The sequence below is a fragment of the Pan troglodytes genome, chromosome 4 (genome assembly GCF_028858775.2).
Source record: "Pan troglodytes isolate AG18354 chromosome 4, NHGRI_mPanTro3-v2.0_pri, whole genome shotgun sequence".
NCBI classification, from domain to species: Eukaryota; Metazoa; Chordata; class Mammalia; order Primates; family Hominidae; genus Pan; species Pan troglodytes.
The window spans coordinates 108836729-108849439 of NC_072402.2; the positions used below are offsets into that span (position 1 = coordinate 108836729).

The window sequence follows — 12711 nt, forward strand, 5'->3', positions numbered from 1 at the left end:
TGCTAATCCTTAGGATCTTTTTTTTTTAACTTTATTATCCTTTTCTGTAAAGTAATTCAAAAGTGAATGAAACTTTTAATAGTATTTTTATTAGAAGTTACAGAAAATTTTTGACAGTCTAAATTAAATTACATTTACAAGTTGCCCCTCATTTATTTTATTTCTCAAGGAATGTTTATAGATTAGTATCTAAGTCTGTGGTTTATTTTAACATATAAATCTTTGATGTGATAGACTTACTTTAAGTGATAAATATATGGTTACATAAAACATTTTAAACTATTTTATAAAAAATATTTATAACTTTCACTTTTGTAGAAGAATACCTGCAGTTGACTTTTGATAAATCAGTATTTAAAATTTCTGCAATTTTGCATCCAAGTACCTACTTGAATAAAATACTTCTGGGCAGTGAACAAGGAAGCCTGCAGTTGTGGAATGTAAAATCCAAGTAAGTATTTTAGTTAGAAAATAATATAGTTGTCACCTTATCCTCATCTACTACTTCCTAATGCATACTTAAGTCTCATTTCTCCCTGCCCTTATATATTTATTTGGAGGGTTGTCTATAAATAACAGTTGGTCCCCTGTATCAGAGGAGTCAATTAACCTGGGATCAAAAATATTCAAGGAAAAATAAATAAATAATAATACAACAATAAAACATCACATTTTAAAGTAGTACAGTATAACAGCTATTTACATAGTATTTACATTATATTAGGTCTTATAAGTAAGCTAGAGATTATTTAAAGTATGTGCATAAATGTGTGAAAGTTATATGCAAATACCACACCATTTTATGTAAGGGACTTGAGCATCTGTGAATTTTGGTATCAGCAGAGAAGTTGGGGAAGTCCTGGAACCAATCCCCCACAGGTACTGAGATATAACTATATGTTTGCTTTTGGAGTTGTTGCTGGTGGCATCACATATGTGAAAGGTGGCATGTGATCCTGACACATGTTAGACAGCTTCATAAATGCTCACTGAAAAGTATGTACTAATGACCTAATAACTGTAAAGAATTGCTATAGAGAAGGCTCTAATAAAGATCTATGAGATCCATCGGAAAATAATAATAATGAGATTATTACTAGGGAGCTTCTGATTTTCCATACATGAAGATTTTCTATACATGAAGAAGGTAAAAGATGGAAAGGCAAATCAATAATTTAGTGCTAGCATTTAGAAATGATTTTTAGGGTTAAAAGTACTTCCATAATCTCCCATAGATATGGCAAATATCTAATATTGATGTAGCTAGAGGGCTGGATACATGATTTTGAATACTTCTATCCATTATGCAAACATTTATCAGTAGAAAAAGGTGGCAGCTCACACTTCTTTATATAGCATTTTAAAAAGCAAACAAAAATATTTGACCATCCAAATTGTTTTTTTCCAAAGTCCTTTTAAATTCAAAAGAGAAAATAAGATTATTAAAGGTTTGATGTTTTAAATCAGTGTTTCATTACAATTTAACAAATTCCATTGACTGCCTACTTTGTGCTAGGTTCAGTGATAGTGACTGAAATACTGTCTTTGCCCATTTACAGAATTTAATACATGATTTAATACTTTAATGATAATTATAATTTCAGATAGCTCTGCTCCATGGATGTGTTATCATTCATGACTTGCTTCTGAAATTGAGAGCAGCATTACTGTTGTCATATAACAGTCATATAACATGCAAATAATATTTTTATTAAAATATAAGTTATTCCCTTTCATGATGATGTTTCTATAAAGATACTGCAGTCCTAAATTTTTTTTACTGTAGCATGTAATATAACATGATTTTTACTCACGTATTTTTTTTCCACTTAGGACATTTAATTTCTTAATGAGGTGGCATAGCATAGTAGTTAGTTTGAGACCTAGAATTTGTCTGGACAATATTACTAACCTTGTGACATTAGCTTAATCATCAGAATAGTGTGTGGAAGAGTAAGAACTTAATAAATATCACCTATTATTATTTCACTTTTTAATGTGTAGCTGGTATTGTTTTCCTCCAAAAAAAAAAAAAAATACAGCTTTCAACTATTTTTCTTCTTGTAGTAAACTTCTATATACATTTCCAGGATGGAAAGTTGGAGTGACAGCTCTTCAGCAGGTTAGTATTTTTCTGTTAAGTCAAAGAGGAACAAAGTTAATAGGAAAATCCTTCAGTTTCAGGAATCAATCATAATTTTAGACGTAAAGACGAAACAATATATAGCTTAGTTTACCTTTAAAATTGTTAGCCTGAGGAAATAGTGTTTTGGAAATGTAAGTTAAAACAAGTAATAATGCCTTTGCCAATAACGCTTATTGGAGTCCTTTGTGCTTATAGTTTGACTTAAATCTGTGGTTGCTATGGATCCTTGTTTCTAATCATTTTGCAAGTATATGTAGTCCATTGTCTTGTGTAGACTGGAAATGAGTGTTCAGCAATGCAAGCGGTATTGTAAGTCATGTAGAGAAATTTGTCAAGATGTTGAGATTTATGGTTTGAAATAATTGGAGCCAAAATCCTAATGTTTGATTCGATGATGGACTATTTAAGAAATAACTGCTTTTTTTTAATGAATCTGCAAAATATGTATAAATAAATGAATGCATGTCTACAGCGAATCTTGTGTTTATATTGGCCACATATGTAGCCACTATACCCTTATCTTTTTCAGTATCCATTGTCTATACTTGCCCAATTTATATGTATTCCTTATCTTCTCTTGCTGTCATCAGCCTAGCTCCACTTTTGCCTATCCAGAAGACTTCATAAGTATCAGAGGATTAGGACCCTTGAGGACAAGGGATTATATTTGTTTTAGTATCTCCAATTTCTACACAGGGTCTCATGCATAGTAGACACTTGATGACAAATTAATAAAACATGTAGCCTGATTCCATTCTATAATGATATTGGACATTGATCTTTGCTAAAATAGAGAAATTCATAATAGAGCCTGTATGTAAGACTTGTACTATAGACCATTATAACCATAGAATATTAGAACTGGAACAGACTAATTGTAAAACTTTTTTTGCCTTTTCACATGTTTTGTAGGTTTTTCCTACTTTCTTGGATAAGCAATTCTTCACTTCCTTTGTAATTGGTTACATGTTGCCACACATAGCGCAAGCCTTTATGTTTTCTAGTTGTCTCCTTTTTCTGTTTCCATCCAGTCCAGTGATCTGTAGTGATTTTATACATAGCTTTCTTTTTCTGTTGTGGTTGTTTTCTTTCCAAAATCTTACCAGCTAGGTTTTGGGAATGAGGATGGGATGTTGACTGGCAGAATTGAAGCTGGGAAGTAATTTGGAAAAATCATTACTGAATACTTCTATGCTGAATAAAAAAGTATGCTTGAATGGTAATACTTGCTGAGTTTTTCTGCCATCTTTTAGAAGATACTTCATTATTTCTTTTGATAACACCTAATAAGTGATGAGTATCATCAGGATTATTAAAGCTATTTTGCTTAAGAAAGTAAAAGTTTGAATAATTTAATTTTTAGGCACCAGCCGTGGATGTTGTTGCTATTGGTCTTATGTCAGGTCAAGTTATCATTCACAACATTAAATTTAATGAAACATTAATGAAGTTTCGTCAAGACTGGGGACCCATTACTTCAATTTCATTTCGCACAGGTAACTTTTAACATACTTATTGATAGGAGTTAAGAACACTTAAAATTCATTACTTTAAAAGTCAATTTTTTTTGTCTTCTGGTAGCTTAATCTAATAGAAGTGAATGAATACTGGAGTAAAAGGCAAAGAAATATGAATAGATTATTGGTATATAGTTTTTTTCTAACTTTATGGATTAAAAGGGAAGAGAGAAGAATTCTTGTTTATTTTGGGGGATCTAGAAGTATTTTTCTTAATGTATTTTATTTTAATAACAGATGGTCATCCAGTAATGGCAGCTGGAAGCCCATGTGGCCATATTGGACTCTGGGATCTAGAAGACAAAAAATTAATCAACCAAATGAGAAATGCACACTCTACAGCAATTGCCGGACTGACATTTCTCCATAGAGAGCCACTTCTTGTCACAAATGGCGCTGACAATGCTCTTAGGGTATTATGATTATTGTTAACATCTTCCTGGCTCATCTAACTTACCCTTTGGGTTATTACAAGCTTGCTTTAATGTATCAGCTTTCAACCTAGAAGATGAAAGGAATATGGAATGAGATATTGGTATAGATGAAACAAAAAGCACAGCAGGTGACATGATTGCAGTGAAGCGGGAAAGAATTACAGTTTATTTCTCCCCCAATACCCACTCCCTCCCTTGTAGCTCCAGGGTCAGTGGCTTAGCAAGCACTACTCAATACCAGTTGATTTATGTAGGGGGTGATTTGACTACTTGCAGATCAGATGGAACATTGTAGAAGAACTGACGTTTTTATTTCTTGGCAGATATGGATATTTGATGGTCCTACAGGTGAAGGCCGACTTTTGAGATTCAGAATGGGTCATAGTGCTCCTCTTACCAATATCAGATATTATGGACAGAATGGACAGCAGATTCTAAGTGCAAGTGAGCTTCTGCTTCATACTATTAGTTTATTTCAGCAAGTATTGAGATGTGGGTGCCCAGTATGAGGTTTGATATTTACACATATTTAGATTCACATATCTCTTTGAGTGACTTAGAAGTCTGGGTAAAACTAAGAGTCCTTTTTGTCTACTTGAGAAGCACTATAGATGTTATTATCTATGCTTAATGTGTCCTTCTATTTACTAATCCTCAGAGACAGAATGGTTAGATTCTAAAAATTCTGTTAGTCTGCTGAAAATTATTAGTACCTCATTTTCATTTTATCCTTTGTTCTTACTAAATGGCATTCTATAAAAAGTTGAATATTTTAATGAAGTAGTTGCAATCTGGTTTTCCCTTTAAAGTGTCCCAAACTGTAACTTCAAGATTTTCAAATTGAATTTTATAAAATTTGTGATTCACATAGTCCCTTGTTTTAATGAAGCTTGATTAGGGATTTTCTGTGTATATCAACAGGTCAAGATGGAACTCTTCAGTCATTTTCCACGGTACATGAAAAATTCAATAAGAGCTTGGGACATGGTAGGTCCTCTACAAGACAAAATAAGCTGGTCACGAAAGAAACATTTCAACAGTCTATGAAACAACTGGAGGAAGTTTCATCAAAGCATTTTATTTTTTCTTGGATGAACTAGATAAACATGTATGGAAGAGGTAGTAAGATTCCTGGCATCAAAGTTGCTATAGAAGTGGTTGAGGTTCTGCTATAAGGTTATTGAAAAAAGTTAGACATCTTGGGTGGTAAAAACATACTGCTGCCACCCAAAAGATGTTCATGGCCTCACTTGAGCTATCTGTAGAGTGCACAGTTTTTAAAATGGAAGGTAGCTTAGAGAAAGCATCAAAGTAAGTGGCATCCAATATTTTTGCTTTAAAGCAATCATTTATTCTCTTTCCCTTTTCATGGTTTCCAGCCTTTGAAAGATTTTGTTTATTAAACAACAAAATCTTACTTGGTTTTATGATTACTAATTTTTAAGTTACTATCTTATACTATTCATGCATGTATATAAATTTTAAGATTATTTTTAACAATATCTAAAATAACTTTTCTTAGAATTAAAAAATAACAGTGGTAATAACATCTTTGTTTTGTTTCTGACTTAAATGGGAATGTCTTGTACTTTATAGTTACAAGACTGATAGCTTTTCTTTTATATACACTTTTTATTAAGAAGGATTCATAGCTATGTATGTTCCCCTTTCCCCCATCCTTAGGATTAATAAATAAAAAGAGAGTTAAACGTAAAGGACTTCAGAATACCATGTCAGTGAGACTTCCACCCATCACAAAGTTTGCAGCAGGTAAGTAACTTCAAACTGTGTTTTGAGAAGTTCTCCTTTGTCATTTATTTCCTACTGTATGCTATTTTATTTTCTGTTTTAATAAATGCTTTTACAAATATTAATAAGCATTCAGAAGGTAACCCCAGGTGCATGCTGGTCTTTTGTGAAGACTAAAAATGAGTTATTTTAAATGTGAACTTCTTATCTATTAACATCAGGCTTTGCTCTTCTGTATAACAGGTATTAATAATATTTGATTTTATAGCCTTTTTATTCTGTCATATGCCTGGTATAATGAAAGTCACTAATGTAAAAAGAACTGGAACAGCAGAGTATGAGAACATAGAGCTCTGACTAATTAAGATCTAAGAATACTGAGGTCTTAGTATACTATGTCATTTGACCTGTGCCACTTTCAAAGAAGTGATTTTAAGAAAAATATAGATAATGGGTTTGTTGCGTGAAATTTATCATGGGAAATTACTGTAGAGGCACCATTTCTATTTGAAAGTTGTTATTATGACCACCTTTCTGTTTTCTCAGAGCTTGAGTCATGTTTCTAAAAACATTTGAATCACATCACTCATCTGCTTAAAATTTTTTAGTGGCTTCTTAACACCTTTAGAGTGGAATCTCATCTCCTTAACATGACTTTCAAGACCCTTTGTAGTGTGGTCCTGATTGCCTTGCCCTACTCCTATCCCTCCCAAGAAGATACTACACTTACTTGCTGTCCTCCGTTTTGTTCATTTTTTCTTGTGCATGTTATCCCCCCCAAGTAATTTCTACTTGTTCTACTACTCCATCCAGAGAGCCATTTACTTTCCCCAAATCTCCTGAGTGGTCTTATAAGACACTGTCATACTTTATTATAATTTCTTCTGATTAGAATCTCTTGTTAGGTATGTTAATTAGCTTGATTTAGCCGTTCCACAATGTATACATATCACAACGTTATGTTCTATGCCATAAACACATAAATACACACATTTTTTATTTGTCAATTAAAAAATAACCTCTTGTTAGATTGGAAACATATTGTTATCAGATATTACCTGTTTGTTTTACCATTGTATCCCTAGTGTCTGAAATATTGGATGCCTAATTAGTAATAAATGAATAACAGAATGAAAAGTAATTTGATTTATGATTTTCATTACGTTTTAGAGGAAGCTCGTGAAAGTGACTGGGATGGTATCATTGCTTGCCATCAAGGTAAGCTATCTTGCTCAACCTGGAATTATCAGAAATCTACAATAGGCGCTTACTTTCTCAAGCCAAAAGAGTTGAAGACAGATGACATAACTGCAACAGTAAGTGAGCTTGTTTATAAGAGTATCTTCTCTTTAAAACTTTCCTATGGAAATCTTGTTATACTCAAGGTTTCTCATCATAATATTGATTGAAAAAACGTAGTTTAACATTTTAAAGCATTGCATAACCCAAAGCCACAAAGATTTGCTCCTGTGACTTCTAAGAGTTTTCTAGTTTTAGCTCTTGTATTTAGATTTATTCTCTCTGAATTGACTTTTGTGTATGGTATGATAAAAGGGGTCCAAATTCATTTTTTTGCATGTGAATATCCAGTTGTCCCAGCACTATTTGTTCAAAAGACTATTCTTTCTCCATTGAAAGATCTTGTTTCCTCTGCTGAAAGCCATTTGACCATGTATGTAAGAGTTTATTTCTGGACTCTGAATTCTCTTCCATTGATCTGTATGTCTGTTCTTATACCAGTACCACACTGTCTTGATTTTGATAGCTTTGTGGTAAGTTTTGAAATCAGGAAGTGTGACTTCTCCAGGTTTTTTGTTCTTTTTTCAAGATTGTTTTGGCTCTTCTGGTCCCTTGCATTTCCGTATGGATTTTAGAATGAGCTTATCAATTTCTGCAAAAAAAAGCAGCTATGATTTTGATAGGGATTTCATTTTGATTTTATAGATCAGTTTGAGTGTTGTCTCTGATCTATGAACATGGGGTGTTTTTCCATTTGTTTAGATCTTCCTTAATTTTTCATCAATATTCTGTAGTTGTTTGTATATAAGTCTTACACTTCTTTGGGTACATTTTTCCTAGTATTCTTTCTAATGTTACTGAAGTAGAGTTTTTTTGTTTTGTTTTGTTTTTGTTTTGTTTTGCTTTGTTTTTTTATTTTGGATTGTTCATTGAGAGTGTATCAAAATGCAGTTGATTTTTGCATTATTGATCTCATATCTTGCAACCTTGCTGAACTTATTAGTTCTAATAGTTTTTAATAGATGCCTCTGCTTTTGAAAATGCTTATTAAAAGTGTAACTCAACATTTGACCCTATTTTATACAAATTGCATTGTAAGTTTGTATATTCTATTCTCTGTAGTATGAAAATCCAGTCTTAAGCTTTTATGTAATTTTCTAAACCGTAAAGATTCTATCTTACGCTCCCTTAGGGACATTTACCTACGTAGTTTTGAATAATGGTTGTAATAGTAGTGGTAATTATAATCACAGGTAACATTTTCTGTGTGATTACTTTGTTCCAGGCTTTCCGTCTGGCATGGATTATTTCATATTTTCCTTACAACAGTCCTACAGCATGGTACATTGGTTAGCTGCTTTTTATGGACAGTAAAACAGGCTTTATGAGCAACATGCCTAAGATCAGTGAAGCGAGTAAGGGGCAGAGCTGGGATTTGAACCTAAGACAATTCATTCTAGAATCTATATTCTTATAGCCCATAGGGATCACTTATAGAACATTTAGTATGTGTGTATACTATGATATTTAGCTGGAGTTGAGTCATTTTTCTGACAGTCTCAGCTATCTGGAGCAAAGCTAGTAACCAATAAGTAATAAGCAAAAATACGTATAGAGAGCCTGTGCACTAAAGTACAATTTGTTACTCAAAGATAACATTCACGGTTTATTTATTTTTGCTTTGTTTGGCTTAGATAATACATTAGAATGAATAAATTAGAAGAAGAGAATGCCAGGAGCAGGCCAACTAAAAACAATAACTCCCCTAAAAAAATGTAAAGCAGGACAATGTAGGGCCTGTATTACTTGCAGGTTATAGCGTACGAGCTCCTTTAGTTTCCTGATTGTATAACTATACAACATAGCATAAACATTTATGAATTTTTCAAAATAGGTCAGCTTAATGTTTGTGTTTCATTTAGGAAGATAAAATGCTTTTTAACCATAGTAATTTCCTATCTAAAATACTTTTTTTTAAAGAAATCTTTATCTAGAAAAATGTATGTATGTAAAACATATTTATGTGATGCAATGTAAACATGTCATAACAGAGTGGTATGTCAAACTTTATGTTGCTTTGCTTAGTTAAATAAACCTTCATTAAATACTTTCTACTTAGTTTGTATAAGTCATCTGTTTAGATGTAAATTCAATTTAGATGTAAATTGAATTATCTCTTGGTGGATGACATCTGACTGACACACATTGGCAATCAGTTATTTCTCCAGCAGTGACCAAATATGTAGCCAGTCTCATGTTTTCAGTATAGGAAAAATATATTGACATAATATTGATATTTTAAGTATTAAAATGAGATTATATTATAGAACCTGCTTATAAACCAAATGTTTTCTCTGTAGTATCTTATATATTTCCTTCCTAATATGTCATAATTAAAATATTTTGGGCTTTTGCTTGGCCATTCTAACTAATGGTATGTTTTTGGTTTTATGTCAGCTGTGGAAGCAGTTACAAAAGGCAAGACAAAAAGAAATTAGGCAATGGAATGTTTTAACTTTGGCCTTTTTAATAAATTAAAAATTGAAGGCTAGTCCCATATATAGTTCTCTTGACTTTGTACATTTAAATTGAGTTAACCTTAGTTATGTTTTGTTTTCTTAGATAGTAATTCTTCATACTTTTTAAAGAATGGAGATAGAATCTAGCATATATTCTTATATACCCAAATATAATTACTTTATGTTAAAAAAACTAATGAAGCAATTCATTTATTGTGCTTTTGTTAAATAAAAAGGAACAAGTAGATAAAAAAATGCTTTGGAAAGCATAAAGTGCAATAAAAATGTTAGTTATTTTGTCATTTGTGGGTTTTTTTTCTTAAAGGCAGTGGATATAACTTCTTGTGGAAACTTTGCTGTAATTGGCCTCTCATCAGGAACTGTAGATGTATATAACATGCAGTCTGGCATACATCGAGGAAGTTTTGGCAAGGATCGAGGTAGAGAATTTTTTTCCTTGTTTTTTATTAATGTAGATAGATACAAGACTAGTAGTGAAAGCTGGCATGTATAATCTTTAAGTGCTGGGCATTTTGCTAAAGTTGAAGATGGGTTATAATCAACCCTATATGGCAGATACTGCAATTGTATCATAAGGACCATGTTGAAAGAGAAAAGTCATGGGTACCTAAAGAGTTAGGTGGATATTATACAGATTAATTTTTTTTCTTCTCTCCTTTAAGCAGAAAATCTTAACAAACTTTTCAAACCTATGTTGTATCGATCTGATTTCTGTTTTTTTACTCGAACAGTATTAATAATTAAGAATCTTCTTACACCCCTAAAATCCAGATTAATTTCAAGATTTTAAAGGATATTTAAGTGGCAGCTTACATATTTGAATGAAGGAATCACTGTGTGTATTGTTCAGAGAGAAACACTGCCAATTCTGATTTTTTTTTTTCTTTTGACATCTACCTTACAGCTCACAAGGGATCTGTTAGAGGTGTCGCAGTGGATGGATTAAACCAGTTGACAGTTACAACTGGTAGTGAAGGATTACTCAAATTCTGGAACTTTAAAAACAAAATTTTAATCCATTCTGTCAGCCTCAATTCATCTCCAAATATCATGTTGCTACATAGGGACAGGTAAACTTTTAATGATAATGGATTTTCTCTTTGATTCTTTTGGTAAAAGTCATAAAGTCACAATTTACCAAGTGGGAAAAATCAGACTATTTAATAAAGAACAACATTTGGCTTAATTTCCCCCAAAGTGTACTTGATTTAACAAAATTCAAGTGGAGGTGAGATTTTAGTTCAAGGGTTTTTTGTTTATTAAAACTGGTGCATTTATCTTGCTAGTGGCATTCTGGGACTCGCCTTGGATGACTTCTCCATTAGTGTTCTGGACATAGAAACTAGGAAGATTGTCAGAGAGTTTTCTGGACACCAAGGCCAAATAAATGACATGGTAAAACAAACTCTAACTAATAAAACTTGACTCATTTCTACTTTTGTTTGGGTGTGTTTTCCTTTAATAGCCTTAAAATCATTATATGAGGTGGTTATCAATTTTAATTTGCAGGCTATTTTTCAAAGATTTTAAAGGAAAATTTTGAATTAAAAGTTTAATATTTTTCAGGGAGTTGATGCGATCAAATTAAAGTATAAGTTTTAGAACTCATCTTTTTTTTCATTAACTCTAAACAAGGCCAAAGTATACTTTAGAGAATGAATGATCCATTGGTATGTATGTCATTCTTAACTTAATATTAAAATAGGCTGGGAGAACTCATTTCTGATTTACTATGTATGGAATGAATTAATAGTAGAAGACCATTTCCCTGGAATATCTGGTATCTGGTTTATTTTAGTTTAGTGCTATTTCTAGAGTTTACATATCTTAACTCTGAAAGGGTTTAATTAATAAAAATGTGCTTAAGTTTACTATTATGTTCTTATAATGGGATATATGATATGGAAAGAAGTAAACTAGTTTAAATAGCATATTTCATTAAAAAGAACTTTTAAAATAAATTTGTCACTTGAGGACCATATTAAGTGTATATTATCATCTTTCATCAATTGCAGATACCTTGATTTGCTTGAAAATAGAAAAAGTAAAATAAAAATAAAATCTTAATACTTAGTGACAAACCCAACAGCTGCATTTACTAGTTCTCACACCAAAAATCAGAATTTACTCCTTTCCTTCAAAATTGAAGAAAAAAAACGTGGTCAGGACATTGTGTTCTGCAGATAGGAGGCTGGCAAAATTATACATCAGCAGAATTTGTTTTGACAGCATCTGTAGAAATGAGGGTGGGATTGGGTTAATTGTGCTGAAATGGCACTTTTGAAAACATCTGTCAGTGTCAAGTTGCTCTTCCTATTTCTTTTTCAAACCTTACTTTCAACTTGTATATCTCGAGTTTCCCTGCTCAGTAATAAGTTATTCCCGTTAGTCAAATCTGTGAGCATTTATAACATGACTTTACCTCTCAGAATCATTCTTTCCCATCCTTTACTATCTGTACCACCCTTCTGTAAATTGATCTATCTATAACTTGAGATTTGAGTTCCCATTGTATTACTGCAGCCTGAGGAACAAATCAACATTTACGTATCCCAGTATCATCTACTAATTTAAACTGCTGGATGAACAGTCTGCTACAACTGTAAACTTTAAAGTTTTTCCTTTTGGGTCGTCTTTCACCTGTGATCTGGTTTGTGCCTCACAACCCTTAGGTACTACAGGCAGAGAGATCTATTATTTATCCATTTTCATAGCTAGAAAAAATAATGGGTGGCATAAGTAGTTTATTTAAATTTATTTTGAAATTCTGATTATTATAGTTTGTTTAGAAATAAAGCATTATTAAAAGAGAAAAGATTTTTAACTTAAGCTTCAAGAAAAGTAAGCCCTTATCACACACATAAACATTGTCTATAAATAAATAGAAGATTGTGATTTGAAAATTAATGCAGTACACTTTTTTAACTTTTAATAATTCATTTAAAAGTCTGATCTTTATCCAGATTCCAAATCAGTGGTATTTAGGAAGTGGTATTTTCTTTTATATAAAATAAGGCAGCCTGAATGTTAGTCAAATTAATTTTTTTATGAAGCCTGCATTATCTTTTCATTTATTACATTCTTTA

General features: G+C 31.9%; 1 protein-coding gene across 4 annotated transcripts in view; it reads left to right on the forward strand.

Moving 5' to 3' along the window:
• WDR36 (WD repeat domain 36) overlaps window positions 1-12711 on the forward strand; it is a 38311-nt gene that overhangs the window by 8079 nt on the left and 17521 nt on the right. For all 4 annotated transcript variants that reach the window (XR_010156969.1, XR_001717833.3, XM_517870.7 and 1 more), the window contains exons 5-15: window positions 319-451; window positions 2068-2122; window positions 3510-3642; window positions 3901-4076; window positions 4421-4541; window positions 5019-5084; window positions 5781-5867; window positions 7017-7162; window positions 9930-10044; window positions 10530-10695; window positions 10912-11020. Coding sequence is in view for 2 of the 4 variants with exons in the window: in XM_517870.7 (XP_517870.2) it covers window positions 319-451; window positions 2068-2122; window positions 3510-3642; window positions 3901-4076; window positions 4421-4541; window positions 5019-5084; window positions 5781-5867; window positions 7017-7162; window positions 9930-10044; window positions 10530-10695; window positions 10912-11020 (1307 nt within the window). In the remaining 2 variants the exon portion in view is untranslated. The remainder of the gene's footprint in view (window positions 1-318; window positions 452-2067; window positions 2123-3509; window positions 3643-3900; window positions 4077-4420; window positions 4542-5018; window positions 5085-5780; window positions 5868-7016; window positions 7163-9929; window positions 10045-10529; window positions 10696-10911; window positions 11021-12711) is intronic.